A 15,587-nucleotide genomic window follows, 5' to 3' on the forward strand; every position below is an offset into this window, starting at 1 on the left:
TGTAAATGTATTTTTTTGTCCTGTACGTATTATATGTACATTCATATACATTTTCGTACATTAGTACTTCATGTAATTTTTCTTATTTCCGTGTGGTTATTTTATTTTAAGGTACATCTTAATTTTAAATTTCACTTTTCAAAAATATTTTGAACTCGGAAGTCTGATAGAAAATTTGGTGAAATTCAATGTCATCCTATATCGATCTCGTTTTCATTTTTATCTAATAAGGAAATGCCCCAGAAATTTTTTAAAGTTCACTCTCACTCTCGACTCTTGAGTCGAGAGTCGACTCAAGAAATTTAATTTGAAATCCACCCCACGAGAAAAAAAAGAGGAAGTATCCGCCTCAGAGGAGAGTCTCACTTTTTATTGTAGTATCCTGTGCTGGTCTCTTCATTCAACTTAAACGTAAAAAGAAGGAAAAAAACAACAAAGCAACGGTGTCAATGTCCTGTAATTAAGGATTGAAGGCAATATTGCGAACGATAAATATCCAATTACTGACTTGTAAAAAAAAAACATTAATAATGTCGCATTTGCCTTTTACTGAAGGCAAAATAAAAAATGTTTTTGATACTTATTAATTTTTGTTCTAATTTTTAGGTTTTAGTTTATCTACATTTGTACGTATTGACAATAGATAAATTTTTGTAATCATGAGAAAACTAGACCTGAAGATTTTGACTGATTAGAATCGATCACTGATCATGTTTGTAAAAAATAGACTATTTCGCACATGACAATCGTTGCCATGAATACGGAAAATCTGGCACTCAAATTCTCGTTCGCGTGTATGACTCTCGTTGGTTGGAATTTAGGGAGAGTTTTAAGTGACGTGTGCGAGATCGCCATATGTGAAATAGTCACCGAACCGATCATTTTTCCATGGTTTATAAAAGTACATTTGTGTGTATGTTAATATGTGTGCGATAGTACATATATCTGTACTTTTGGAGATTGTTCAAACACTGTTAATCACTATCCCACTGAAAAATTTATATCTTATTCAATTCAATTCAACCAGCAACATAGCTAAGTGGTTAACGTATTATATAATGCTAAGAACTGAATATATAAAATGGTAAATTATATTCAATATGATATAATAACTTACTCGTATAAAATTAGACTAATTGAATATTACCAAAATAGAAGATTTCCTCAATTTTATTTAATATTTTTGTTTCGGCGGTAAAATGGAATTTTGCCATTGTGTTGTATTTTGTTGTATACACGAAAGCTCTGATAATCGTCAAGTGCCAAATTGATTTCGCATTAAAGGGAAAGCTTTTTGAACTTTTCTGGAAAAACTTCGTCCATTTCGTGTATAGCGTGACCTGGCGTTTCGTGGCGTAAAAAGACTCCGTCGTTTCGCTTTTTAATTACGCTTATACGTATATTGTATATTGTATATTTTTTTCGTACAATTTAATTTTCATTATTGGACTTTCATTGGTTTTCGCTTGTTGATTAATGTCCCTATTTGTAGCCCTCGCGCCCTTATTTCGCAGCGAGACGTTTTCCCTTTGTGCTTTCGATTCTCCCTTCGATTCTGTCCCCACGTCTCCATGGTGAAAGTATAATCTCAATAAAGACATAACGCTTGCGGATTAGGGATGCTTAAATACAATTCCATCCTGAAATATTCCATTTAATATTGTGTTTTATTTATTTTAAAATTGTTCATCCACCATTCTAAAATGAAAAGAACAAATTTGCATCGTAATGAACTGACTTTCGACTACTTATTTCTATTGCTACGACAATTTTTGATTATATTAAATCCAGATCCAGTCTCAAAACAAAATTAGAACAACGAAATAATTAAATTTCTTCCTATTCTATTCATATCTCTTTCGCCAAACATAAAATATCAATTAGAGAAATATTAAATAAATAATTATATTCAATAGTATACTATGCGTTTTGCAAACCCTTGACAAATAAATATCCATCACGGATATTTTGCCATGAATGCAATAAAAGTACCATTGATCGTGTCACCACCATGCAATATAACGCAATCGCATGGTAAGGGACGTTCAAATACAAATAAATGTCCAATGACAATTACTGTTATTATTTCGTAGTTAGAATTTCAACTGGTGTATTATTTAATACTATAAAATTAATTAAGAATAGTATAAATGATGATTATTAAAATTATATTTTAAATATATGCACGTTCTCAGTAGTAGTTTAAAATTTCATTGGAAAAAACTTTGATATTTTATCACGTGTAATACCATCCCATTAGACGTTATGAAAGTGTATTGAAACGTTTTCGCATTTAATACTATCGGATTTGGCGTCGCCGGACCGGTATTGCAATTTATGAAAAACCACCCCTGTCGTCGTAGGGGAAAACGTATCTACCCCATGCCTCTCTCGCCCCCGACGACCACCCCTTTTACCGGAATATCTCGCTGGGGAAACTCAATATATTACAGTCCGGTAAAGCGAGCTGCCGGTTTATTATATTGCAGTGTGTTACGGTCGATAAAGCACACACATGTATGACGCGGCCGATAAATGTTATAGTCGTAGGCCATTTTTTATTCTCGCTCGTTTTGGCGCCAAAATAATTCGCGGTCGCCATTTTGTAATCGGACGTGGCACTATCGCACGTCATGTGCCGCTTGCTTATTACTTGGGCGATGCTGGGTATACTCGCTAGTAATTCAATTTATTTTATGTAATATTAAAAACTTGAGAAATAGTAACTCAGATTTTAATTGAACAAACTGCTCTCCATCTATTTTATCGAGTGCTTCGCATATGCTCATATCTGAAATTTAATATTTTTCTAATATAACTTATCTTGGATCGGCTAATATTCCACAGTACCTAGGTACAATATATAATGTAATTTTAATTATATTGTACTTTTTTAACTAATTTCCTTCATATGATCAATTATTTGAAATCAACTTTTCAGATGTATGATTATATCCAGTAAACATTGAAAATGTGTATTATGTAAAAAACACTAGCAACTTTTAATAACTGTCTAATGTAAAACATGTTATCATTTTTTTTCAACTTATTTTAATTGTTTTACATGAACGTTTTAATTTTATCCCCAAAATATGTTTTTTGGACTTTATATACATATGTAGGTATGAATGTATGTATGTATATATTACCGTCAGTGTATAAACAGTTGTAGTAAGTATAGTTTATCTGGCGTTCTAGAAAATTCATTCAAAATATAATATAAATTAACTATTATTATATGTTTTATGACAACCTCTATTATTGTTTGAACTTTTGTTTCTATTGTTTTTGTATATGTAGTTTATTTATATATAATTTAAATGTTTTCTGTTTCTTTTCTGTTATATTTTCAACCATTGTGGCGCATTAGGAACTCCTATAATGCCACAATGGTCCAAACTTTAAATAAATAAATTTCTACAGGTGAAAATATTAGTTTCACCGGTGCTTGCCAATTATAATATAGGTGTGACAGACAGTTCAGATTCTTTTTACATTTTGCTTTGGGACAGTGCGTCTATTCATATCACGATAACCTCAAGAATGTGTTCAAAACAAAAAAAATGTGACTTTCCCACTCAAATTTTTGGTTTAAATACTTAAAACACTTTCACGAAAAGTAGTACTGTGAATAAATGAAATCTTTTAAACATCAAAATCAGGTTCTCATCGAAAACCCAAGTTCTGCTAAGCATATTCAAAAAATGTCGAATGATCAGCATCGTTTCTTCAATAGTGTTTTGGATTCGTCTACATTCAACATTCATATATATTTTGAGTAAGTTTAAACATTTGTTTAGTTTTCCGACGTAAATACTTACATAATGACTGAGTCAGATTGTAAATCCATTTTTTCGTAAGAAAAAACTACGTAGGATAGATGAAACATATTTTAAATATTCAAAATATATTACAACTGGCAATACACTTTGACTGCAAGATATTCATATGTATGCATATGTACTTACATACATACATGAAATGTTAACCACAACTAAACAAAAATAGATAATGAATAAGCTTTTCTACAGACATTCATACTACCCTACCTGGACAATTTTCACCGTTCATATTCTATTTCAAATTGTATTATACTTATAGTTAGATATTTACAAAACATCCCTTCGATTTATATATTTTTAGCACAGTCACAAAACTTTCACTGAAAACGATATCTTTAATGGAATTAACGTCCATCTGTCCATCCATTTTGCGGGATCTCTGAAGAAACGTGGGTGTATTTTCTTATTTTATTAGTATTCCAGATGCAGTATTTGACCTTTTGCCGTTTATATTCCTTTCATCAAAGCTAAATGTAAGTTGCGTTGGTGGACAGATTTCAAAGTCAAATTTTCCCTCAAAATAGCTTTAACGTCAAAGTATAATTTAATATTTGATATATTTATATCTATGTACATATATATTGTATTGTATCAACTTTTTAATATAATGAAACATAAATTTACCAGGTCTTTCGTGGAAATGCAATTATAAAGGCTGCTGTAAGTAATACTAACCATGTAAAAATCCTAACGATTTAATTGATACGTAGATTATTGTTAACATATACATATGTACATATAATATATACATAATATTTAATTACTATTTTATAGCGTTTTCGCAAGGAAAGAACCGACCACCCTATTATGGGCGACTAATCGGCCCTTTGGCAGATTTCGCCCATACGATCAAAGGAACCGTCTACGCTGTGGACGAGAGTACGCTCTTCATCAAAGGGTTTGCCTACGACGGAACCGGACCTGATGCCTTCTTCTGGGTCGGAAATTCGCCGAGACCTTCACCAGAAGGATACATAATACCGTATCCCGAGGATTACGTCGGAAGGTACGCATGCTTCATTCATATTTCGGTTGTTTTGAAGGTTAATTATAATACCAAAAGGGACTACTCTTAACCTAGGCTACATGAATTATGGTTATTTGAAACCCATCGGAGTTACCCTCTATTTTGTACAAACATATACACAACTTCGAATATGTATTATTTATTTTTCATTTTAATTTATAAACATTTTCTAAAACTTCAAATTCTTTTAGTCATCATTATTCAATATACTAACGAGTTTTATATATCGCACATACATATGTGTGAAAATGTGTGGGATGAGGTGGATGACAGTTGCTGAAAAGAGAGCGTATTGAAGAGACTTTCAACCAACAGTGGATATCGAATGGCTGGGAATGATGATGATTATTGTAAAAGTAGTCATAATTAGCAAGACAAAATATGTATATCGATTATAATTAATATACAAACTTATAGCTATAAGGAAGATAAAATAAAACGAATTATAAAATTTGAATAGAATTCTTTTAAAAGTGTAAACAACTCAAACATCTAACTTTTAAAGAAAAATACTTTTTTTTAGTATATATAATATATACCATGCTCTCATTACGGGATTGCCCCAAGGCGACACTTAAATATGTCCAATTTTGAACATATTTATTTTGTTTAAATTCATACTATTATTATAACTATAACTTTGAAATTAGATTAAAATAATGGTGACAGATGTGGGTAGTTGGCCCATTTAGTAGGAACCGTATCAACAATGAAATCAGATAAAATAGCCACATATATCCAAAGTTTGGCCAGCAGCACTGGATCAGGGTTTGAACCCGTGACTCCTCAGTTGTTGGCATTATTCACTTAATTACTGAGCTGTTTCTGGTCTTGATAAATGTTGAATGTCTTGGATTTAAAATACAAAAAATGTTCAGAAAATCAACCACACATTGAGAAGACTATGATGAATAAAAATACAATAGTAACGGGCGGCAGTTAGATAAAAAAAAAATCATGAAAGATCTCAGAGGAAAGCAAGAAAATCCAAATGAACAATGATAAATAATTGAATATTTATTATTATTATTCATATAAGATGTGAGAAAACAATGATGAAAATTGCACGAATGTAAACAAAATAGGATTTGAGAAGTTTTACACCCAGCCGCCTATGGTGAACAGTTGGATATGATGATGAATAAATCTATAGTTTCTCAAATTTGAAGTAAATTGATTCATGTACAACAAAAACACTCATCGTATATTGTACTGAATTTAATACGCAGGTATTATTTATACGTTATGCATTACTACAGTACCGAGTTGCTGACAGATTAATTTAAATGCTAATGAGAAATTTTCAGGGCACACAAATACAAGTCGAGATCCACATGTATCTACATTTAACGCAACGGACACATACATTTTCCATTTTCCGCAATTTCCTTTCCGCAGCCGGACTCCGAACGGTGAACAATGGCCGGGTGCTGCGAAAACCCTCAGCGCTGAAACTTCACCGAACCGCAAAATATGCTCTCGCTTTGAGGATTTTTAGCTCTTTATATGCATATACGTATGTAAAAATAAAAATATACATCCGTGTATATTTTTGCGGTCGTCTGAAAAGCGCATTCAATGTGACAGCGGTGCCAGCCTAGATGAATCTAAATGAAATGCATAAATCAGATGCAAATTTCTGACACGCTTGAAAATGAACAGGATACCCTTTATTAAGTTGCATGGCGTCCCCCATCGCTAAATATGCCGTTTGCATTACAATGCGTTCTATTTAAATCAGATAGAATTGAGGAAACTATAAAACCTTCATCAATGCGACCTTTGTGCGAAGGGTGTATACTATTGTACTCAATACCTATGTATATATTACATAATATGTATATTGCGTACAATTACTTTTTTTTATAGCATATTTAAATTTCACTACATATGTATCATACATAAATCTAATCCTTATCATTACGGTTAAATTTGTGTGGTCGTGATTCTCTAATTAATGACGAATACATCAATGAATGTATTTTTTAAGATATGCTAAAGAATGCGTAATAAGTTAAAGTCATCGAATTATCTGAATTCGTCATTCAAAATCAAAATCAATTTTTGTAACTACAGCAATTATTAAATGTTGATACAAAATTTTAGCGAGAATAGAAAAGTGTTCCTAGTGTGAAAAAAGTCTAAAATATGTAATTTTTTTATCTTTTTGCCGTCTAAATTTCTTTGAAATTTTCTAACTACATATAGATAGATATCTATAAAATATTTGATTTAATGATTTTTTTTCTTCTAAATATTATTATAATATTATATACGTACATCATCTATTAATTTAATATAGTATTTGGTCTACATATCCTACATAAACTTGTTAAATATTAATAACTCGTGAAATATCGTATTAACTCATTATGGACCGCCCGATTTTTTCGAAAACTATGAGAATCCACATATTTTTCGATTAGAGTAACAATAAAAATAATAGGTTTCGTAAATTCTTTACTGTAGTCTTCGACCGTATAAATTATCAGATCAGTATTTCTCAAACTGTGGCGATTGCTGTATTCAATTTTTATACTGATTTGTTTGTATTCGATTGTAATCTTTGCAAATTCAGACGAATCTGATCTCAAATCTTATAAAATAATCATATTCAAAGTATGTGGTCGTTGAAAAGCCAACCCATAAGGAGATGATATTTTTATTGCCCTAAAATCGTAAAATCACGTGTTGCGTTTTACGTAACTGCGCCTGTATTTTCAAAATATTTTCACATAATAAACCATATATAAATGTATATCTTATAGATCATTGTGTTATTCATTTTAATGAAAGATACGATTTGATTTTGATTTTTAAATGCTTTTTATTATAGCTAAATTATGTTCACAATCCATCTTATATCTATTTTATAATTACTGATCATTTTCTATTTTATAATTTTATTTTATTTTTGCTAGTAATTAAAGTATTATATTATTTTAATGTTCATGTACAGCATAATAGGAAAAATAGCTCAAAAACCTATTTAAAATTCTTATAAATGCTCATAATACAACTTATACATATGTACATAATATTAATTCAATTTGAGAAGTACATATGTATGCTACGCGCGGAAAAACCACTCAATTTCAATATCTGGGATTTTAAATCATATTCCCAAATAAAGTATTATTATTTGGGAATATTATCGATAAAATCCTTAGAAAAAAAACCATTGAAAATTTAGTTTTTAAATTATTTATCGATATTTTAGATACAGATATGCTGGTATAACTTAAGCTTTTAAATATTTATTTTTGTATGAAATTTGGAGGACGCTGTGTTTTAGTTTTATTCAGCTCTGAAATTATAATTCTACCAGAACCATATAAGTTAAATTGTGCTTTAAGGTATATTAAAATTATAAATTTATGTACATATGTATTATACATGTACGTTTGATATTATTGATACATGTTTAAAATAAGAATGGTAAAACAAATCACTAAGTTTAAGTTAAACATACAAATAGTTAGGGTTTATTTTAATCAAAATTTATTATTACTTTATACAAAATATGCATTAGTTTGTAGTATGAACTTTTAAAAACATCACATGAAATATTATAGGGAACCACCAATCCTGAACGCCCACAACAACACAGACGTAATCCTGAGACTACCTATGGGACGCAGGATGCGTGACATTCGATGGCTCAGCGTTTGGTGCAGAAGATTCACGGTAAAATCCCATCTGATCATTTTCAACAGAATGTATGTACATATGTATGTATGTAAGTAGAAGTATACCTAAACTGGAGCGATCTTGTGCCGATTTAGAATGCACAAAAGACAGACTTTCCCCATCCGAGCATTATAGATATAAACGAAGTGAACTGGAAACGATCAGGGGTGGGAAAAAGAGAACGACATAAACGCCTTAGATCTTGGGGGTTGAACCAGCAGATTGCGGACTACGCTGACCTCCGTCCACGTCGGCCGGGAAAATCCCGCTCTCGCGCTGCTTTTTCCGGATTTTCCCGGCTACAATGACCATTGAAGGTGGTGTTTTGCGCCCCTACAAAAGGTGGTGCAGATAAATTACATCCCTTATAGTGGTCGCCCCGCCCGCCCTGAATCGATTCGGGCAGCGCGCGTGCGCCTCAACGCAACACCTTCTGCTCGCTCTTACTTACTCTACGCTACTATACCATTATATACATTCATATACTGTATACATTTATATATTATGTATACATACCGTCCATATTTACATAGTTGTTTCTTACACGCTCCATATTCGAAAACGCGAAGACCCGGATGGCGGCCGGCCGTTTTTTAAGTTCGATTTTGCACCCTGTAACTACATACATATGTTTCTATGAATGGTGGTTTTATTTAGTGAAACATTTCACATACGTACTGCATATAAATATGATTAAATAAATGTTTTCGAAGACAGAAATCGTCTGTATGATGGACTATGGATGGTAACTAGCGGAATCCATTTTGATTTGATACTTACATACATACATACATATTTATCTACTTATTGTAATCGTCTGCTTGGAAATGTTTAAAATTACATCAAATTGAAATTGATTTGATTTGAATTCGTTAAAAAATGGCAATTTGTATAAATCTCATTTACCTATTGGGAATATTGATAGACTTTTTTTAGAGGGTAGAAAATACGTCCATACGAAAATAAAACCAAAGCGAAACGTGATAAAAAGAGAGCACTGTGGAATAAAAACAAAAAAAAAATCAAATCCCTTTTTTTTCATTAATACGTTTTTCTCTGGAAAAAATCATCCTTTATTTTTCTATTGAAAGTAAAAAATAAGAATATAATATTTAATTGACATTTACCAAAAATAATTCTTTTTATTTTTTTAATGATTTTATTTCTACTTATACCTACATACATATACATATGTATGTATGATTTATGTAATTTTTGCGATTCGACCATTGACAATATAATATTTGTACAATGTACATACATACCACGGCCGTAGCCAGGGGTGTAGCTATGGAGGTGCCAGCCCCTCCCTAAATTAAAAAAAAATAATATATTATAATTATAGGAATTTTATTTTTATTTTTTATTTTATTTTATTTAAATAGGCACACATACAGAATAAAATATAAAAAGAAAGTTGTATAATGAGACAAAAAATAATAATAAACATAAATAAAAAATATAATATTCCATTTACAGTGAGCACCACATGGTGATATAAAAAAGTAAAATTACAAAAACATCAAGATTAAAAAAAAAAGAAAAGAAACAGAAGAAGCAAATCAACCACATATTATTTCCTTTACCTTTGTCCTAAAAATACTAAAAGAGTCACTAAAGAGGTCAGGACAATCATCTAATCTATCGTAAATACGGCATATACGAACGATTGCACTATTGAAAGAGGTGTTGCTTTGACAAATTGGTGGATAAAAAAGATTTGTGCATCTGGTGAATCGGGCATTAACGTTAAAATTAATCTCACTTTAAACAGATGTGTCAAGAATACCATTAGCAATCTTATATAAAATTAACAAATCAGAAACCTTTCTACGCTGAGACAAACTTGCAATATGGAAAAAAGAAAGTCTGTCATTATAAGATGGTAACAGTTTTTTAAGACCAGTCTTATAGGATAAATGGCGCAAAAAACGCTTCTGGATTGTTTCTAAATGCTCAATGTGAGTTTGGTAATAGGGAGACCATATGATTGAGGCATACTCCATATTACTACGAACTAAACTGTAATAGAGTAGAATCAGAGTATGGGGATTCTTAAAGGGCTTCGCAACTCGGCAAATAAATCCCAAGAGTTTATAAGATTTAATAACAATATGATTAATATGTTCATTAAATGATAGTTTGGAATCTATAAGTATACCTAAGTCTCTGGCACAATTTTTCGCTATAAGATCTACGTTATTAATATTGTAAGTAAAGTCAATTAAGTTACGATTTCTGGAAAGTGTCAATGAGAAGCATTTAGAAATATTGAGATGCATAAGGTTTACATTACACCATTCAGATATTATATCAATGTCGGATTGTAATTTTAAGCAATCCGACTCACTATTGATAGGATGGAAAACCTTAAGATCATCGGCATAAAGTAAGCATTGGCACTACAGTAGGGGGATATATTATTTATAATTATAATATATTATTTATCGTATGTATGTACATGAAACAGTATCTTCAGAATAAAATTTATAAGAATAAATATGTAGATAAATGAAATGATACATACATATGTTGTAAATAAAGTAAAAAAATTATAAGCTCACTTCATTAAAAAAATAAATGTTTTAAATTTAATACCAAATACCATCCAGATTTTTACAGCGCCAAATTATAAAAATATTATTTAGAACATCGGGTGTAAATGTGTTAAAATTGGCGCACCGACATCTCAGCGCAAACCAACTTAGCGCCGACATTTTGGCGCAGACAACTCAGCGGATGACAATTCAGCGCATGGACTATTCAGCGCAAAATCAATTTTTTCAATAAGTTTCAAATGCGTTTTCAAAAATAATTACTGTATTGAAATTGTCGGTCATATCTTCATGATAATTTCATAAATGCGAATAAATTTATTTGATACTCTTTGTGCCTTGAAATATTACGCAAGCAGGGTTTCTCAACTAAATTTTTTACATACATACATACATAAATGGATTTAAATAATCTACATCTACAAAATGAAGTATACATTACAAAATAAATAAAAATTTAATTTCATATGCGTAGGTTGACTTCGGTGAAGTTTTCATCCCACCAGGACTAGATCCTCCAAGAGCACGCGTTCTACCAGAACTGAAGAGACTGGCTCACGGTTTGCGTTCTGGAAACGTTAGCGTTCTGGATGCGCGAACTTTCTACATACCAAATCTGCACTACGATGGAGCTGGTCCAGATGCTTACTTTTGGGTTGGCACCGGCTCTGAACCCAATCCTTACGGCATCAAGGTGAATACATAAAACTAATAAAAATACGACACATCTTTTCTATTGTTGAAAATACGATTTGACTATACATTATTCAAGTAACAAAAACTTGACTATACATTATTCAAGTAGCAAAAATTATCCAATCGATGAGAAATGTTATAACTTTAATCTTATTCTTACGATGATAGGTGCCGAATGAGGTGGGATCCTTGGAACCACTACGCGGCTATCAAGGAGAAGATATAGAACTACAATTACCGGGTAATTTAACCGCTCACGATATCGACTGGTTAGGCGTGTGGTGTGTGCAGTACAGACACAATTTTGGCCATGTCAATATCCCCAAAGATTTGGACGTTCCTCCAGCTTTAGGACAGACGAAAATTACGGTAAGTTTTATTTTAATTTATTTACCTATCGTATTTTCGTTCTTATGAACATTAAACAGTTATAATGCGTATATAAATGCGTTGTCTGAAATTGTCGATTTCAGGTAGGAAAAACGACTAGATGGAAAAAAGTGAAAAATAAACCAAAAAAAACGAAAAACCATTTCTTTACCACCTTTAGGCCACCATTTTGGCTTACCTAAATTTTTGTCTCATTTGTGATTTTTTTTTTTTAACACATTCTCTTGTGTACTTTATAAATTTATATTTTTATAATATTATAATATTACTCATAAATAGAATATAAGCACATTTTCTGAAAACACATCAATTATTTTTATTTATTTCATTTTAATAATTTACATGTCTGTCTGGACAACTAAAAATTCTAGCCTCCTTGGTGGTACAATCCGGTAAGATTTTGAATATTGATTTTAAATGCACTTTTATTACCATTGTATTAGCACTGTAATCGGTAGTCTTATTTTGAATTTATTTAGGTATTTATTTTGGCATTCCATATTTTAAATGTACATATTTATAATATTTAATGCCAATTGTTGTCAATCAGAGCATGATGTGGTATTTAAAATTAATATAGCTAATAATATATATTTATTATATGTACTTTCATTTGAAAAGTGATTGTTATTATACCCGAAATTAGTATTAAATTACCTGTAATCAGATTTAAAATGTGTTATTAATTTAATTTTACTTTTGGTTTCAGACAAGTTCAACTGCAAAGCCAGCAATTTCAAATAAAAGTAATTGCCGAGAATTGTTGGATAGGAGAATGCAAGTTCGTTGGGAAATACAGGTATAATAATATATTACATTACAGGTATAATAATACAGTTACAGATATCAAAAAAAATGTATTACTACATTAATTGTCACGTTTCGGTCAAACATTTTCAAAAGATAAATAAGAATTCGTTTACAGGGCGATCAAATTGAAATAGAGTTATCGGCTCGTATTCGAGCAGACCAGTACATGAGTTTTGGAGTCTCTGGAATACAGGGTAAACCTTCTATGATTGGAGCTGACTTGGCAGTGGTATTTTGGAATGAATCTACATCTACAGCATTTGCTGTCGATTACGTGGTCACTCATGCATCCCAGTGTGATGGAAATAATGGTGTTTGTCCCGACACCAGACTTGGAGGAGTCAACGATGTGACCTTAGGTTGTTTAAAAATTTCAATAAATTAATAAATACTATTTCAATCACATTGAGTTAACAATTTTTACATCATATTACAGTATCTGGATCACGGAAGGATGGAATAACCACCGTTATATATAAAAGACCATTGGCTGCTAAGGAGAGCTCTAGGGACAAAGCGATATCAAAATCTACACAAACGTCTGTGATTGCAGCATTCGGTCCTTTAAATTCGCGACAAGAAGCTAACGCACATTCTATAACAGATAAAACAACTGATGAGATCAAAATAGATTTCAGTTCTAATGTAAGAAAATTCTAATAAATTAACTAATTTCGTCTTAAAATAATTTAAAATTACTAAACATTGATTTTATTAGGATGACAATGCTTGTGAAGGACTAGCGGATTTAACCAATGATGGTATAAAACCTTGGCCATCTCGTATTATTACTGGAGAGACAGTTTTTTCAACTCGGATTGGACCTACAGGGGGCAAACGTGGTTATTCTGCAATCACAGGTATAATCTCATGCTTTTTTGAAATGGAAATGAAATGTATCATATGCTTATTGACTAATTTCAATCAAATAATTTTAGGCAAACCATCTTGGGGCATTGCTTGGTACCTAAATGATTTACTTATACCTGAAATATACGTTGAGAGAGGTCAAACTTATCAATTCGTTGTGGAAGGTGGAGATGATCGAACAAATCCAGCAAAGTTAGTATAATTTTATAAAAAAACTAGCTGAACCCGGCATGCGTTGCAATGCCACAAAAACGCATGCAATTCCCGTTCCCGTTCCCGTTCTCGTTCCCATTCCCATTTGTCGGAAAAACGCAGGCAGCAAACACGTTGGTCGCGACACGAAAACATTTGAAATTATAGCGTTGCAATGACACTCATTCCCGTTTTTCCCGTTTCCGTTCCCGTTTTTCCCGTTTTTTTTTCACAGTAATCTTCCCGGACATGCACACAACAAATCCTGAAAGTTTCATCGTAATCGGTTCAGTGGTTTAGCAGCCTATTCGAGACACACACAGACATTCATTTTTATATATATGTACATATGTATATAAATTATGTTCGTGTTACATAAACACAATAATATAAAATGTATATTTTATTTCAGGTATCATCCATTTTATATTTGTGACTCACCTGAAGGTGGATTCGGACAAAAATCTGAAATAGAACAAAAAAGACAACGAGTGTTCGCAGGAGTTTCTTACGATTCTGAAGGATATCCATACCCTACAGCAGGTAATTTTATGACGGATATTTTTTTTAATTTCATTAGTGTTTTCAAAGTAAATAATTCTTATTGTCAAATTAAAGCTGGGCGATATTGTGAATGGACGCACAAAACTATTGATAAATCAATGGAATCAGAGACTTTTGAAAGTTATACTAAAACTTTACAGTTAGAATGTGAAAGAGGAGATCAAGCAATACTCAATTGGACTGTCGAACAAGAAACCCCCGATTTACTTTATTACCAGGTATATTCGTTGTATTGTTATGGTTCACATTTTTTTCATTCTTAAAATCAGTCACAAAACTTGTACTTATCATTTATAAGTGTGTATCTTTCATGATTTATTTTATATTTACAGTGCTATACGCATACTAATCTGGGTTGGAAAATTCACGTCATCAACCCGGGAGCAAATATTATACCTGGAGCAAGTAAATCAACTATAATTAAAAACATGAAACATTGGACAATAATTTCCATATTGACAAGTATATACATATTTATATATACAAATCCCGGAAGATAAGACGCAAACTTACTATTTCTACATATATATAAAATAAATTTTATATTAAGCTAAGGTTTACAATTATATATATATATATATACATACATATATACATACATATATACATACATATATACATACATATATATATATATATATATATATATAAATTTTTATTACGAATTTATTAATCGTGAACATACCATCTAATGTAAAATTATGATTCCAGAATTAAAATGATCGTTTAATTCAAGTATTACATCAATATTTATAGGTATTATATTTACCAATAGCAGGATGATAATGAAACCTGACTATCATGACAATAACATGAAAATAATGTAACATGATTAATATTAGTATTAATTCGTGAAAAATTTGATTTAATTATCAATCCTTCAATATGAAAATAATTTTGATTCATTGTTAAATAAAATTGAAGGTATCTTGGTCAAGGAATAAGGAATAA

General features: G+C 31.2%; 1 protein-coding gene across 1 annotated transcript; it reads left to right on the forward strand.

Moving 5' to 3' along the window:
• The first annotated feature begins 1,973 nt into the window (after positions 1–1,973).
• On the forward strand, positions 1,974–15,580 carry LOC143918574 (protein Skeletor, isoforms B/C). Its single transcript, XM_077440514.1, has 15 exons — positions 1,974–2,034; positions 4,629–4,848; positions 8,445–8,556; positions 11,590–11,808; positions 11,979–12,179; positions 12,572–12,592; positions 12,910–12,999; positions 13,126–13,369; positions 13,447–13,655; positions 13,729–13,870; positions 13,949–14,072; positions 14,485–14,615; positions 14,691–14,854; positions 14,969–15,041; positions 15,561–15,580. The coding sequence occupies exons 1-15, from the start codon at positions 1,974–1,976 to the stop codon at positions 15,578–15,580; spliced, it is 2,031 nt and encodes a 676-aa protein (XP_077296640.1).
• The last annotated feature ends 7 nt before the right edge of the window (positions 15,581–15,587 follow it).

Source organism: Arctopsyche grandis, chromosome 11 (assembly GCF_051622035.1).
Source record: "Arctopsyche grandis isolate Sample6627 chromosome 11, ASM5162203v2, whole genome shotgun sequence".
NCBI lineage: Eukaryota > Metazoa > Arthropoda > Insecta > Trichoptera > Hydropsychidae > Arctopsyche > Arctopsyche grandis.